General features: G+C 50.5%; 2 protein-coding genes across 6 annotated transcripts in view; one reads left to right on the top strand and one right to left on the bottom strand.

The window, feature by feature from the left end:
• TOMM34 (translocase of outer mitochondrial membrane 34) overlaps positions 1-3,790 on the top strand; it is a 5,561-nt gene extending 1,771 nt beyond the window's left edge. Inside the window, exons 2-7 of the mRNA XM_010722338.1 lie at positions 1-35; positions 363-515; positions 1,292-1,452; positions 1,675-1,819; positions 2,398-2,524; positions 2,737-3,790. Of these exons, the coding sequence (XP_010720640.1) occupies positions 1-35; positions 363-515; positions 1,292-1,452; positions 1,675-1,819; positions 2,398-2,524; positions 2,737-2,835 (720 nt within the window). The 3' untranslated portion in view covers positions 2,836-3,790. The remainder of the gene's footprint in view (positions 36-362; positions 516-1,291; positions 1,453-1,674; positions 1,820-2,397; positions 2,525-2,736) is intronic.
• Positions 3,791-3,872: 82 nt separating this feature from the next.
• Positions 3,873-15,571, bottom strand: PABPC1L (poly(A) binding protein cytoplasmic 1 like). 5 transcript variants are annotated; one of them, XM_010722306.3, is made up of 15 exons: positions 14,863-15,570; positions 14,105-14,298; positions 13,606-13,721; positions 12,870-13,009; positions 11,961-12,055; positions 11,550-11,687; positions 11,024-11,119; positions 10,161-10,427; positions 9,604-9,694; positions 9,208-9,336; positions 8,961-9,094; positions 8,572-8,665; positions 7,999-8,129; positions 7,165-7,254; positions 3,873-6,565 (listed from the first exon to the last, which is right to left on the bottom strand). In XM_010722306.3, the coding sequence occupies exons 1-14, from the start codon at positions 15,263-15,265 to the stop codon at positions 7,171-7,173; spliced, it is 2,112 nt and encodes a 703-aa protein (XP_010720608.1). In that variant the 5' UTR covers positions 15,266-15,570; the 3' UTR covers positions 3,873-6,565; positions 7,165-7,170. The 5 variants fall into 5 exon arrangements, with proteins under 5 accessions (XP_010720608.1, XP_019477699.1, XP_031412378.1 ...); XM_019622154.2 differs by lacking the exon at positions 3,873-6,565 and having other exon boundaries at positions 6,576-7,254; positions 9,208-9,333; positions 14,863-15,571; XM_031556518.1 differs by lacking the exon at positions 3,873-6,565 and having other exon boundaries at positions 6,576-7,254.
• Positions 15,572-15,625: the final 54 nt, after the last annotated feature.

The following is a 15,625-nucleotide window of genomic DNA, read 5'->3' on the forward strand; positions in this document are numbered from 1 at the left end:
GGCGCCTGCCGGGGCTGCGTCGCCGATTGCTGCGGGTGAGCGAGTCCTTCTGGTCCCCTCTGCAGCGGAAAATAGACCGCTCCCCTGGGGCTGACGGGCACTGAGGTCTCAGGAGCGGCTCCAGAGCTGCAGCCCTTCCCTTCCGGTTTCCATCCCCGAGGAAAGAATTCCCTTCTTTCCCCTTTAGTTCGTTACGGTAGGAAATAGACAGCGGCTCCCAGCCCGTTTCCCACCGTTTGGCACCGCCGTGTGTGAGCACAGACCTGCACCGCTCAGCGCTCACAGGACACGTCCGGTTACAGGCAGTAGGGAGCTCCCTGAGGCCTCTCTGCCCGCTGCCACCTTCTCTCTCCTCGTCACAGCGCCCTCAGCCTGACCCCGTTTGCCATCAAGCCCCTGCTCAGGCGAGCGGCTGCCTATGAGGCCCTGGAGAGCTTCGCGCTGGCCTACGTGGACTACAAGACCGCCCTGCAGGTGGACTGCTCCATACAGGCGGCCCACGATGGGGTCAACAGGTAACCCTGACTGTGCCCTGCTTTCTGCCTCCGAGTGCTGCAGTCTGGTTTGCTGCTCCAGGCTGCCCAGAGAGCTGTGAGTGTCCACCCCTGGAGGTGCCCGAGGTCAGGTTGGATGGGGCCCTGGGCATGTGGTAGGGGGCAGCCAGCCCACGGTTGGGGTTGGAAGTGGATCAGCTTTAAGGTCTCTTCCAACCCAAGCCTATGAATCAGAGCCCTGTTTCATTTCTGCAGAGGTGTCAGGAGCATGCTGTGTCCTGAGCACATTAACAAGATGGCTGAGACTCTGATGCTTTGTGCAGAGGGCAGGCTGGGTCATGCTCCCTGCACGTAATAACGCCCTCAGCTCCCTTCAGGCTGCTGGCACATCACGGAGGCCTGGGAATGATTTCTTGCTTTGCCCAGTACTTATTTTAAAAGAAAAATAATTAACAAATTCTGGTGTCCTGTGCATTGTGCCCCCCATGCAGATGGGATTGCAGACTGCTGAAGTCATTTTCTCTTGGAGGCGTCCAATTCACTCTAGTGCTCGCCAGGCTGAGGAGTGACAAACATCCCCTGCCCAGCTGAGCATTAACAGTCCCAGCCATTATCCTATGGTATTTTTGGCCCCGCTAACGTGAAGACCTTTTCTTAACACCCTGTCTGTAGTTGAGATGCATGTAAAATTTTCAGTGAGGAGATGAGGTCCTCAGTATGAGCCAGGTTAAAAAGTAGTCCCTCCAGCTCCTATGCTATCAACCAGCAGGAGTGCAACCACCAGCCTTCTCTTCCAGGATGACCAAAGCTCTGCTGGAGAAGCACGGGGCGAACTGGCGCGAGAAGCTCCCACCCATCCCCACAGTCCCCATTGATGCCCAGAGGAGATGGAGTGTTCCTTCTGCAGGAGCCCCCACAGGAGGTGCTCCCCCTGGAAACACACCACGGGGAGACCCAGGTGAGAGCCCTTCAGCTCAGCAGGGCTGCAGACAGCAAGGCAGGCTGCCATGCCTGCATGGTGTCTGTAGCTGGGGCTGAGAGCTGCAGGAACGTGGGCTGGCTGCTCATTCTGGATCCTTTGATCTGCATCTTGCCTCTGGGATGGGGCTATTTGCCTTCTGAGAGGCTGGTCTGATATTACCACTTTTATTTGTTCTGTATTTTTTTGCACTGCTTCCAGCCCAGACTGCTGCTGGCATAGAGAGAGCTCGAACTCTTAAGGAAGAAGGAAATGAACTCGTAAAGAAAGGAAACCATAAAAAGGCAATTGAGAAGTACAGTGAGAGTTTAAAGCTCAACCAGGAATGTGCAACTTACACCAACAGGTACTGCCCAATTGCTTTTGGCATTTCATAAAAGTCACTTTGGTACTTCTGACACAGCTGTCTGATGTTTTTTCCAGACAATTGAATTTAAAAAAAAAACAAAACAAACAACAAAACACCCACGCAATTCCCCCAAGTTCAATCTTCCCTGTACTTTGTATAATGTTCTTTGATCAGATTCTACAACAAGCCCTAGAGCCACTCAGCCTAGGGGCTTCCTCCCTTTAATGCTTGTCTGCCAGGACTGTGTCATTTTATTATTTGTGTCTGCTGCCCCATGAACCACAAATTGCACACTGCTGTACTCAGAGTACACTTCTGAGATGAACAGAGCATGTTCCAGAGTGGCAGAGCAAGGAGCACATTGCTCTAAAAATGCTGGGGTTTTTTTCGCAGACTGAAAAACCGTTGGCTGCTTTTTGCTCTTTTTAACTTAAACAAGCATTGAGCTCTGATCAGTGACTCCTTAGCATACTGCCTGGTTTGGGAGTCCAGCTTTGTGCTGTGGCTAGTTCTCTGCACTGCAGCAGTAAATACTGCTTTTAACAAAGGTTTCTAACCAGGTGTCTGTATTGCAGAGCTCTCTGTTACTTGACTCTGAAGCAACACAAGGAAGCAGTCCAGGACTGCACAGAAGCTCTACGATTAGATCCTAAAAACGTTAAGGCGTTCTACAGACGTGCTCAGGCACTTAAAGAACTGAAGGTAAGTCAGGAGTTTTCGACTAGTTTTCAGATAAGAGCCTGTTAATGCTTTTCAGCATGTTTTAGAACAGCTACACTGATGCTGATGCTCAAAAGCAGCTCAAAAAACAGTCCCAGGCTGTTGCGTTGCCTTGCCTCTGTCACCGGGTGTAGTTCTCCAGCAGGAGACTTAAACCACATTTTTAATGCACTAACACTTAATTCTTTTTCTAGGATTACAAATCAAGTATTGCTGACATCAACAGCTTGTTGAAAATTGAACCAAAGAACACAGCTGCACTGAGACTACTGCAAGAATTGAACAGAGCCTAGGGTAACCAAGCAACAAGGAAAGCTTTTTCTGCTGCAGAAGGAAGTTTCCCCTTCTGATGCTGCAGGGACCAATCTGAATGCAGGATTGGTACTGAGATCTATCTTTAATTGCTGCTGAGATGTGACACATTCTGTGCCACCACAATGAACGTTAAGATAGTTGTTTGATACAGTTTGTGTATCTGGCTCTAAGATCATGCAAAGTTTTCATGCACTTGCCTGAGAGGGAGGCAAATGGGTGAACTTCCCTGGCTGAAGTCAATGTGCCTGTACCTGCTGGCCTCAGGGACTTTATCCACTTGGCCAAGATACACACAAAGTGGCTGCTCTTTCTGAGAAGTTATAAACTGAGGTTTTTTTGTCCTTATTCAGGTGACAGTTTTGCTGCATTTGTGCTGCTATTAACTAGGGTTGCTAAAGGAGTGCTGCAAGAAATGCTGCAGTTGCCTGAGCACTGCATACCACTCTTAAAACCAAGTCGTCGTTACTTGCACAGGGTTGAGCACGTTCCCTCTCCTACCTGACACCTGCTGGCCTTCAGCTGAGTTTCTGCTGCATAGTGTGACTGGGCAGGCGTTTACAGCAGCAGCTTTCTTTCTTTCATCTTTAATTGTTCAGCACATATATGAAAACCAACAGCAACTTCAACCTGCCTTGGTCCACTTGCACTACTGTCACATTACAGGTGCTTGGGCATTCTGCAGCTTTTTTTTTTGGGGGGTCAGTTTTTGTTCTGTTAAAAGTTGAGCTTGTCTGTGCCTTCTGGAACAGTTGCTACAGGGTGTTACAGGAACATCCCCATTGAGGGCTGGCTTACTACTTCCATGCATGTTTATACTTCTTATTTTTTCTTATGGTATTGATGGCACTGAGTTAAAGTGGTAGATTAAGAAACGGTTGGAGTTATTCTATGATTCTGTTGGAACTGTTCACATTAAAATGATGTTTATTTTCACTCTTGGAGTATGTTTTATATGGGATGGAAGGCATGGGGGAACTGGGACGCTTTCATGCTGCTTTATTTCATTCTGTTGCCACCTTTTAGTGCTGGACAACACTAGATGTGATCTAACAGCTTACAGTAATGATCCCAACTGTTAGTACTCCAGGCAGATGCTCCATTGAACTGAATTTAGAAGGCAGACATTACTAATGCTGTTACACTCTTGTAAGACAAAGACTTATCTTGGCCTGACATTAAGCAGCTCTTTATAGGTCCCAGAGTTATACTCCATCAGCTACAATACCACCAGGGTATTATATATATTCATATACCCCCCCCCAGGGGCAAATTCTAATTCCTTAAATCCCCATCCTCTGCACACTGTAACTCCACTGACCCTGCACCCACCATTCCCCAGGCTGTTACAAGGTAAGCATGATGGATTTCAGGGTGTGAAGCACAGGCCAGCCATACATAGATAAGCAGAGGAATGTCCCTGAACACAGGAGGAAATCTTATTTAAAAGTCTGCTCTTAAATAAGAGCACTTCTTTTAACATCCCTGCGTTATCAGGGCTGGCAGACACCTGCACTGTTCCAACTACAATTCATTACAGTGCTTCTAGGCAGCAGCAATCATTATCTCTTCCTCCCCCCCCAAACACAGCAATGCCTTTTTGCTGTCTTATCTCTAGAACCTTCCCCAGTAAAGTGCAATGCCACCAACCGGACACAGATCAAACACAGCAAAATGATGCCATGCTTCAAGCCCAGGTCTCTTCTGCTCCTCTCCTCCTCTTTTGTTCCAGCAACCGTGCTGCTGACTGCACAAAGTATTTTCCAGGCAGGCAAAGATGTTGGAACCCACATGGGCAGTTGGAAAGTGCTTCTCACAGAGGCACTCCATCTACCTCTTTCATATACCACAGTGACTATTCCAAACCAGACTCCAGACTTACACGTGCACTGCTGCTCCTGCCTCAACCTGCTGAAGCCTGAGACCTCCCTGAGGAGTTCAACCAGGGAGCTACGCTGAGAACTCACCAGCATTTTCTTGGATTCACGAGTATTCAAGTGGCAAGTTTACATTTTCATGTAAAGGTTTTAAGCACTTCAGCCTTTGTTAATATCCTATCTTTGGCTGTTCCATATTCTGCTCATCCTGAACTACTGCTAGCTGTTTTCTTGAAATGACTTCTAGTGCTGTCAGTGATGCAACAGGCACATCCAAACTGGTATGCTATGCCTGAAGAACTGCTTCAGACTCAAACTAGGCAACAGAATGAATTTCACCAGTACAATTCCATCCCAGCTCCTAATATACATTTCTCATATGCAATATGCACTTTCCTCTCTAGAGAAAAAGTATAAGAGCTTCCAACCAGTTACACATTGGGAAAAAATAACCAAGAGGAAGTAAGCATCTCACTGATAAGGAATTGTCTAAGTAATGCACAGCTCAGGCTGTGGCATCCTCTATGAAGAAACAAAATATTTAAAGAGCTCAGAGCAGGAAAGAAGAAAAGCCCCAGGAAAGAGTCCCAGCTGAGCAGAACAGCAGCCATGGAAGAGCAAATGTGTAAGTGCTCCTATTAAAATGCTAGAAAGAAAACAAGAGGTAGGAGGGATGAATCAGTAGTGAGTTGAGAGGAGGGTGTGATACAGCACAGAAGGAAGAATGAGACAGCAGTGCCAACACAAGATAGATAGAAAGAAGGTGGGCTGTGCTGATGGAGGTGTACTCCTGTGAGCTAAAGGAAGCAGTCAAATAAGGTCAGTATATTGATTGACAATCCCAAGTATAATTCTAAGGAAGCACTAGAGACAGAAATTCCACTCCTGAATGCAGAGTGGAGCATTAAGGCCAGGATGACTATAGCAACTGCAGTATGCTCCAGGAGATACTAAGAGCAGACATTCATAATAGGTCTTAACATCCTCCATGCAATTATCGGTGTTTTCAGCCCATCAGCCTGAAAATACACAGGAGAAGCAGCTTTTGATCCACAGTAACTTCAGCTGGGTCTCGTGCACCACAGAGCCACATACAGTACAGTGACAGGCAGAAGGTTCTCAGCCCCAGCACTCCTGCAGGCATACAAGCTCTGTTATAGAAGAAGAGCTGCAGGAAGAAGCAGTGTCTTAGAAGAGGGAAATATAGAAGGGCTACCTAGAAAGGATAAAATCCAAGTGGATAGTGCCAAATTTACTTAAAGACATCCTCCCAGAGAGTGGAAGGATCAGGAGAGCTGCTGGTCAGCAGTCTGTGTAGTCCTACATGGTGCTTTTCCTGTCCCTGAGGACTATCACCCTGCCAACATCACAAGCTTCAAGCACTAATTGCAGCAGCATAGCTGACATGTGTTTCTCCTCCAGCACAAACCAAGGCAGAGTATTTGCTCCCTTTCTGCAAAGGAAGCCAACTCATGCTTCAGAAGTGGAAGCATCAGTTCTTTATTAGCACCAGCTACAGAAGCAAATAAAACTACAGAACCCAGTAAATTCACTGAAGCGACGATTCATCTGCACTTGTCATTTCCTGGGCAACTGAGTCAGACTGAGTTCCACATTACATTTCACAAGATGCTTTCAGAAGAGAATTAACTTCTACAGTGGTGCAAGGAGGAAGTGGTTCTGCAAGATGCACAGTACACACAAAAAGCAGGATGGGCATTGAAGGCAAACCAGGGTCAGTGTGAGGGCACAGTTCCAAAAGCAAGGTGAGGTGAGGCGGCTGCTGCTGTTCTCCAAAGGCAACGTTCTCAAGGTTCACTCTCAGTCATGAAGTCTATGAGGAACACAAAGAACCCACACACAGAATTTTCAACCGCTAGAGAACAATTTAATCCAGACAGCAATTCACAGGTCAGCTCTGAGCTTGGATTAACACACGGTTTCCTGGTGATTACAAGTCAAGAAATCATCATCTTCAAAGAGGCATGTGAGAGTCCTAATTGCTTACTAATGAATCCATCCCACACTCAACTCCAACATTTTAAAAGCTTATCTGCTCACAAGGCTCTGCAACAACAGTGGAGAAATCCTAGGGAGGCTGCACCAGTCCTTCACTGGACACACAGAAAAAACAAGATCCTTCCCTGTCTTCCTTTTGATAGCACAGTTGTTACTATCATAAACACGGGAGGAAATAAAAGTAACAAGCACCACACAAAAAAAAACACCACACGCAGAATTGTGTCTTTGCAGTACAGTTAAGTCTGGAAAATGGAGGATGAATCACCTGATAAAAAGTGAAATACTGCACACATCCCTACATTGCTCATCAAGCTTCACTTGCTCTGGACAAGAAACCCAGCCCCCAAGCTTCAGAGTCACAAGCCACAGACCCTGAGCAGGCAGGAGCTCCTGCAGCAGCTCTGCACCTACCAGGGCTCACTGCAGGAATGGGGCCGTGCTGCCCTTGTGTGACGCCTCAGTGGCCTGGTGTGCCTGGAGAACAGCAACTGCTTCCTCAATCTGATGAGAGAGCACATTTAGGGAAATGCTGAGTTGCACCACCATGGGAACGTAGTGCACAAGAACTGCAGTAGCCCAGGTTCCACACAGGCCACATTTCAAGGGAGTGAAGAGCTTACATAAATACTAATTCAAGTCTTCTGCCTGTGCCAGAAGATGGATCAGCCCTCAAACCTGTGGTGTCTCCTCCCTAAGGAAGGGCTGGAGCATTTCTCCTTTTCCATATAAGTTACAAGTGGCCAGAGAGCCTCTCCAACATGAAGCTGGTTGGCACTGCCCAGCAGAGCCAAGGCTCCTCCAAAAAGATGGCAACAGAATAGTGAAAGTGAATCCTGCCTCCAAGCAGCAGCACTGGATATGCAGTAACTCACTTTCATTGTTTTGATGGGAAACAGAAGCAGAACATTCACTAGGACTATGCTTAAACTAAATGGCATTTTGCCATTTAATTGCCAGCAGCAATTCTCGCTCCACTTTTCCCCCCTCTTGCTTCCTATCCACCTCCAAACTCAGAGCTCGGCTGTGCTCACAGAGAGCTGCTGACCCCTCTTGCTGGAGACAGGCAGGCATGCTATCAGCCTGGGGCTCTTTCTGTTTTCCTTTCACTATGAAAAGCAGCTGTTTTCTCTTTCTGTGATATCAACGTCCTTGGCCACAGCCAAGGCCAGAGCTCTTGTCTAGCATTTGCAGCAGTAATACTACACCCTTGGGGCACTATCTGTTTGGACACAACATGCCCCCTACCTTGGAGTGCAGGGATTCAGGGGACTCCAGCAGAAGCAGCAGCTCTGAATTGTCAATCTCCAGCAGCATGCCTGTGATCTTGCCAGCCAGTGAGGCATGCATTGCATGGATCAGGGGGTAGAGCCGCTCACCTGCCCAAAACACCAGGGAAGATGTCAGTGGAAGTCCCCCGCACTCCCAACTCTATGCCATCCCTTTTCCTTCCTCAAACTGCTCTGCTCCCAGCCTTCTGCTGAGCCCAGAGGGGTTTCTCACATGGATGGAAGCTGTCAGAAGAAGTCAGACAGCTGCATGGGGCAGCACAGGCAGGATGGAGTAGTGCCTCTCCTGCAGAGCCCACCCCACTGCCAAGTAGTGAATGCAGACAGAGAGGAGGTTGCTCATTCCATATCCTTCCAACACAACTTAGATATATATATAAATTTTTCTCCTCCTTTTTAAAGCAACATAATATCAGAGAAATCCAACACAGGCTTAGAGCTTCTCCTATTATCTATGCATTCCCTAGCACATGCAAGTCCATCTGCCTGCGCACACTCAGACAGGAGGATCTCTGGCAGCCCGGACACCCACCTATCATTTGCTTCTGCTCCTGTGGAGGGGCTGCTGCAAGCATGGATGCCGTCAGCGGCTCCTGCCCTTGGACGTGCACAGCAGGTTCTCCCACCTGAGTGAAGAAATACAGAGAAGAGCAGCAGTCAGGCTGGAAGCAAAACACGAGTTGGCATACAGGAACAGTGCTGGCCCTTGGATTCAAGGATGCACAGTGGAGCATTTTGTCCTCCAGAGCCACCAGTGCAAAATCTGGCACTGCCTGCTTGTATCCCAGTGCAAACTTTTGGGGAAAACCAGAGCCAGGCATCACATCTATGTGCTGCAGGATGAGCACCCGGAGCTCAGGAAGAGATTCCATCAGGGATTCCATCACACCAGTTAGGACTAAAACCAAAGCCTGGCACTACCTGCTGAGCCCCAGGTGGCACACTGCCCATGGGCTGGATGTTCCTCATAGCCAGGGAGTACTTGTAATGCGGGGCACCCCGCAGGGTGGGCGAGGAGGGCACCCGGGCACTGACTGTCTGCGTCCCTATGTTGGCTGCAACAAGGAGGGAAGAGATTGTTAAACACTATCCCACTCACCCCAGGGGCAGCCAGCCCCTATGCACACCCACCATTGCAGGGCCAGAGTCAGGTCCCCGTGGCACTCACCCACTCTCTGCGCCTGGGGGGGCACACGAGGCACTTGAGTGGACGCCTGTCTCATGGTGCTGATGTTGGACACCAGGCGCCGGGGCTGCACAGCAGCCCTCAGGACGGGGGTGGCTGCAGGGTACGCTGCTGGAGAGATGGAGCACAATTAGTGAAGTTTCTGATAGAAAAAAAAAAAAGCATGGGAGGAGATGTGCTGGGAGGTGGCTGTAGTCAGGGAATGTTTCTGTGGTTAGCCTGAGCCCCAGTGCCTGCCACCAGTGAGCCCTACATCACGACACTGCATGCTTCTCCAGGTGACAGCTTCCCACAGCCACATGCTTCGTGGTGTCTTTAAGAGTGTTCTGATCCCTGAACCAGCCCAGCTGACAGCAAGGGACAGATGGATGCACTCACTGGGAGACCGGGAGGGCTGCGCACTCCAACGAGTGGCAGGACGGACAGGGACAACTGGGCTGGGGCTGTAGAAAGCAGCTCTGGGTTGCGGCTATGGGAGGAGAACAAGTTATCTGAGGTGACTGGGGAGCTGATCTATATCAGACCAGCAGGGCAAAGAGCATCTCAGCAGCCAGGCAAGCCGAAGACCTGCTTCTAATCTTACTGCCTGTGTTTCCTCCAGCAAGTCCATTTAACTCCTCCCCACATGCATCTTCCACATTTCTCCAACCCTCCTGGCTCCCCCCATTCCATTACTGATTCCATCTCCACACTCAAACCCTTCCACTAAACTTCTTACTGACCCAAGGAGCACCCCAGGGCTCCCGTTGTGGGAGCACCTCAAGCCAGCTTTCCTGCACATCCTGCACTGACTTTGAAGCCAGGTACTGACACCAAACAGCACCTGGGTCTGTGCAGAACAGAGATACGCTCCTAAATCCTACCAACCAACCTCAGCTCCTCCCCACATACGGCAAATTCAGGTCCCCATGCAAGGCTGTCCCTAAAGGACTCACCTGAGGGATGGGGGGGAGAAAATACCCTGGGGGAGGCTGGAAGGAGCCAAGAAAAGGGCCAGGCAGTGCCCTCATGGTGGCCAATCGCTGCATGTACTGGTTGGTGAGAATTGCTTTTCTCTCCTCTTTCCTTTGTGCAAGTGCAACGTAGAGAGGCTTAGTGCTAACAATCCGTCCGTTCATTTCGGTCACGGCCTTGGTAGCCTCTTCTGGAGAGGAAAAACATACAAAGCCAAACCCTTTGCTGTGGCCACCCTCTGTCATCACCTAAAATTGGATTAGAACAACACAACTAAGTCCACAGATCAGCACAGCCACCCACAAAGCACACACGGTCAGGGCCTCCCCTGCATGTGGACAGCGGGACCCCATGGCACCCACACCCAGGGTTGGACAGATTATAGGATGTTCCCACCTGTCCCAGCCTTTCCCAAGGAAGGAGAGGATGTGTCTGCATGAAGAACACAGGTTTGCTAAGCGCAGAGGTCAGAGCCCAGGCCAGCTCAAGATCTGCGATCTCCCTCAGCCCTGCAGGGCTCTGTAATGCTGCAGCATCTGATGCTTGCTCAGAAGCAAGCAGAGTTGCAGCATCACACTGGCCCTGAGCTATGCTAGCAGGTGTGCAATATTCAGAGTGATTTAGCTTTAAGGAGCCACATCCTGCATTTCACTGGGGCTGGATAACTCAGCAAAGTTAACAAGACTTGCTGAATCAGAACTGGATACAAGTGACAAATCTTTCAAGCTTGGCTTGAGATACAAGCCATCATTAGGGAACTGTAATTCAAAAGGACAATCACCCCAATCCCTTACAGAGGGCTGAGCAGCCAGCCAGCAAAGCCCAAGGACCCTCAACCCCTTACCTTGGCACTGGTGATGGTGCCATAAGGAGAGAATTCCTTTCTCAGCCGTTCATCATCTATCCCGTCATCCAGGTTCTTCACATACAGGTTGACCCCCTGTAAAGGGGCAGAAAAAGCAGCTTGGCCTCCTCCCAAAAGTAGATAAGGATCCCAAGATTTACAGCAGGTTTTAAAGCTGATGTTTCATCAGCAGCTCAGCCAGCAGGTGGGACAGCCCAAAAAACATCCCAATGAAATCAGCGACTTGAAGAGGAGCATGTGTTTTGCTCACTTGGGGATACGCACTCAGACAACTGCTACGAAGTGGCTTCCAAGAGCTCAAAAGAATTCCTAATTTTGAGAATAAAGTTTTATTTTTGGGAAAAGAAAAAAAAAAAAAAGCAGAGCAGCTTGTTAACCTGGACTTAGAGCTCTTTGCTTCCCTCGATGTTAGGGAATAGCAACTGGATCTCTGTGTGGTTACCTGTATTGCAGAGGGTACACCTGCAGTGCAAGCATATGCCAGAAAGCACCCCATTCCCCTTACCTGGTACCTGCTCACTCGCTCCTGCTTCATCTGCTCAAATTTCCTTTTCAGCTCACTCTGCCGCTCCAGCCGCTTCTGTGCCCGGCCCACATACACCATCCGCCCGTTGATCTCCTTTCCATTCATGTCAGCCACGGCCTGTCAGCAGAACGCAGCTCTGAGACCAGCAGAACTCCTCCCCGCTGCCCCAGTCCCACAGCAGGAGCTGTGCCCTCACAAAGTCCACCCCCTCCCTGGCCGAAAGGCTGGCCTGTACACGTGCTGCTCATTCAAGCTCCCACAGCTATGCTGACACCGTGGCCAGCAGGGACATCAAGCTCCCACTCCATGACGGGGGGGTCTCAAGAGGTGAGCAGAGCCAGCAGCAGACAGCCAAGCTGCCCACCAGCTGCACAGCCAGGAGCTGCTTGCCTTCTGGGCTTCTTCGTGTTTCTCGAAGTTCACAAACCCAAAGCCCTTGGAGCGCCCGGTGTTGTCCATCATGACTTTGACGCTCAGCGTCTTTCCTGTAAGAGGGAAGGAGAACATCACTGTAAAGAAAGCTTGGAGAACATCACTGTAAAGAAAGCTTGGAGAACATCACTGTAAAGAAAGCTTGGAGAACATCACTGTAAAGAAAGCTTGGGAGCAAACAAAGCCTCCACAAGACACTGGCCCAAACAGAAGACTGGGAGGCAGTGGGGAAGAGGCAAGCAGCACGAGGAACTGCTGGATCCCTGCTGCAGTGTGGGGAAAGAAGGCTGTGGGAGGCCAGGATGATCCCTCCCATCCAGTATGCTGCTCTCATTGCTGTTGGCTTTTCAGGTTCTTTGGCCATGAGTTCTCATCTCTTCGATGCATCAACACATATGTCAGGTTCATATAAATGACGTTCACAGATGAGCTGAGCTTGCACTTGCCAAGCATGGTCTATGAGCTGGCACAGCACCAAGCTCTGCTGTGAGAGGCACCATCTACTAACAGACTGAACAGGGAAAGCCACCTCTGCTTTAAATTCAAACTCAACATCTCTTATTCTCATGGTTCTTAGAACCAGACAGCATTCAAGACAATTTCAAAAACAAATGATTCGTTACTCAGAAATCTAAGGAAACCAATACTTTTCTTGGGTCACCTAATAGTACCCCGTCATTACAGGAAAGCACAGACAGCATCCTGACAATGCAAGTCTCTGCAACCCTTCAGCCATGTGGTGTTTTAAGTAAGGCAGGTCACAACAAGAGAAGAGCTCTGTTTCAGCCAAGTGTTCCTCATCTCTCTTTGGGGTCCCCAGCTCACTTCCCAGACATTTGGTTATTTGGCCTCAGCAACTACACTCACCAAACCTGGAGAATATCTCCCGCAGTCTGTTATCATCCATGTCATCCCCGAAGTTTTTGATGTAGACGTTGGTGAACTCCATTGCCCTAGCCCCAAATTCTGCCTCGCGCTCTTTGCGGGATTTAAAGTGGCCAACAAACCTGCAGGAAGCAAGCAGAGGACCATAAAACCCTCTATGTCTATGCAGGGGGAAAACAGGCACAGGCTCATCTGCCTTGGTATAGGCCAAGAACATAACATAGCTGGGGGTGTCACTCCAAAAGAGACACTGACAGATGCCACCACATTGCAGCTCTCCTCCTCCAAGGCATCCCCAGGCTCTTTGGCAGCCCCTTGCCACAGAGAGGAAAGTAGCCCACAAGATCTGAGGTGACATATCACCAGCAGAGTGCTGCTGCAGGACAAAACTTCTTCCTGCCCCAGACTGCATCACCCAGATGATGAAGACTGAGGACCAGCCCTGCTTTGTGGGTATTCATTACACTGCTTTAACAATAAAACACAACCCCGGGTCAGGTTCCTCCCCCATTATTAGGAAGGGCTCCAAACCACTATCATACAGCCATTAGCAAAGACTGCAAGTGGCTCCAGCTCTGGAAAGCAGAACTGCATTGCTCAACTGTGAAGGGGAAAGAGGAGATACTGAGGGCAGGAGGCAGCAGGGCACACTTTAGCTCACAAGCAAGCACCAAGCCAATGGAGGAGCAGTGCCAAGGCAGCCCCAGGGCAGACTTACACCTTGCGGTCATTGAGGAGCATCCCATTCATGGTCTCGATGGCCCGAGTTGCTGCCTCTTGAGTCTCAAAATGAACAAAGCCATGGCCACGGGATCCATTTTCATCACAAACCACCTACAAAAGCAGAGCAAAGGAAAAGAAAATCCACAGACACTGTTTTTCTTCATCCTTGTACATAAGTCTCAGGGAGAATCACCCTTGTTTCCAGTGTTCACCCTCCTTACAGCCTGCTCCCAATGCGGCAGAGCTGTGTTCAGGTGTTTGTAGGCAGCAGGTCAGGGATCAGGAGGAAGAAATAAAGGGAATGTGGGGGAGGAAAAGCCTCCCCTACCCCCATGGGAAACGCAGAATGCTTCTATCCAGGCAAAGGGTGGGAATTCAAAAGAAACTTAAAAAGTGAAGCCAGAAAGTGAATTTCAGCTGGTTGTAACACACTGCCAAGAATGTGTGGGGATACAGCAGGTCCCCTCCACAGCAGCACAGACACAGGGATGTACCTTGCAGGACAGGATGTTCCCAAAGGCTGAGAATGTGTCGTACAGGGCTTTATTGTCAATGGAGTCATCTAGGTTCTTGATAAAGACGTTTCCAACCCCTGACTTCCTGAGCCCAGGGTCTCGCTGCGACCACATGATTCGGACAGGTCGGCCCTTGATCACTTCGAAGTTCATGGTGTCCAGGGCTCGCTCAGCTGGCAAAGAGTGAACATAGAGGAGAGAGGATCATCACAGGGACAGACTGTTCCCATGTCCCAGAGCCCCTGAGACAGGTGTGGGAATCAGGGACACTGCTGAGCATTTCCTTAAGCTAAACAAGGCAGACAGCTTCAGCTCCTGCCAGAAGCACCTGGCAGAAAAGCCTTTTAGGCAATTCTACCATTCAGAGCAGTACTGCTACGGTCAGCAGGATGAGATGGGACACCAGCAGAAGGAAACTGGGAGAGGATCCTTACTTCTGCTTGGTATAAGTCAGTGGGCAACCAGCTGCCCAGCGAAGGGCAGAAGGGGTTTGGATGCCCTTCTTGAGCTCAGAGGGAGGAGACCAATCCTCCCAAATCCCAACCATTGCACCATCTCCCATCCCTGAGCAGACATAGGTCACCGTCCCACAAGGGAGTGCAGACTGGGATTAAAGACAGCCCAAACCCAGCATGTGAAGGTATCAATATCCTTAACAGCTGCCACCCCAGCTCCTCCCACGCCCTCCTGAGCCCCAGGTGTGCGGCAGCTCTGCAGGGCTGTGCTCCAGAGCTCACCATCCGCCGGCTGCTGGAAGTTTATGTAGGCATAGCCCAGCGATCGGCGCGAGGCCACGTCCCGGCACACCCGGATGGACAGGATGGGCCCCGCAGGTGAGAACTTCTCATAGAGCATGGCTTCGGTCACGTCCGGGTGGAGGTCCCCCACGTAGAGAGAGGCCAACGGGTAGCCGGGGCCACTGGCGTTCATGGTCAAGCACAAAGCCGAGCTGGAGAGGGAGACAGACACACAGCGTGGGCTGGGGACCGCAGGGAGCAGCGACAGCCCTGCGCTGGAGCCGGGCTGCTGCAGGGCCAGGAGATGTGCCAGAACCTCCGGGGTTGGCAGCAGCAGGGGGAGCTCAGGGTTCGCGGGGATATTTCGGTGGGGGAAAACCACTCCGGAGCCGCTGGCACACATCGCAGCCCCCAGCACAGCACACTGCGGGCACGGACCCGGGCTTCCAGCGCTCAAACGCCAAGAGGAAAGAAGTGGAGTTAAGTAAGCAGCCCTTTGCCAGCACGGCTCCACGCCAACCCCGCGCTGAGGCGGGGAGCAGCGCTGCGGGCGGCCCTAAAACAGCACCCGAAGCATCAGCGCAGGAACGGCGCAGCTCCCGCCCGGACACTTCGCGCTCACAGCTCGGGAACCCCCAGAGCCGCAAGAAAGCGTTCTGCGGACGCGGGGAGGTGCACAGAGCAACGCCTCCGCCACGGGCACAGCAGAGCCGAGCAAGCGGCCCCAGCCTCGCCAGCAGCCCGAGCCCTCGGACACAGCCGG

Source organism: Meleagris gallopavo, chromosome 22 (genome assembly GCF_000146605.3).
Source record: "Meleagris gallopavo isolate NT-WF06-2002-E0010 breed Aviagen turkey brand Nicholas breeding stock chromosome 22, Turkey_5.1, whole genome shotgun sequence".
Classification (NCBI taxonomy): Eukaryota; Metazoa; Chordata; class Aves; order Galliformes; family Phasianidae; genus Meleagris; species Meleagris gallopavo.

What these genes read in the sequence shown, in the direction of transcription:
- PABPC1L (XM_010722306.3), bottom strand. Translation starts at nt 15,265, where the DNA reads ATGTGTGCCAGCGGCTCCGGAGTGGTTTTCCCCCACCGAAATATCCCC. An exon ending in CCCCCAGGCGCAGAGAGTGG is followed by an intron (nt 9,095 to 9,207) that starts GTGAGTGCCACG and finishes TCCTTGTTGCAG; the next exon opens with CCAACATAGGGACGCAGACA. An exon ending in CTGAATCCCTGCACTCCAAG is followed by an intron (nt 7,255 to 7,998) that starts GTAGGGGGCATG and finishes CTCTCTCATCAG; the next exon opens with ATTGAGGAAGCAGTTGCTGT.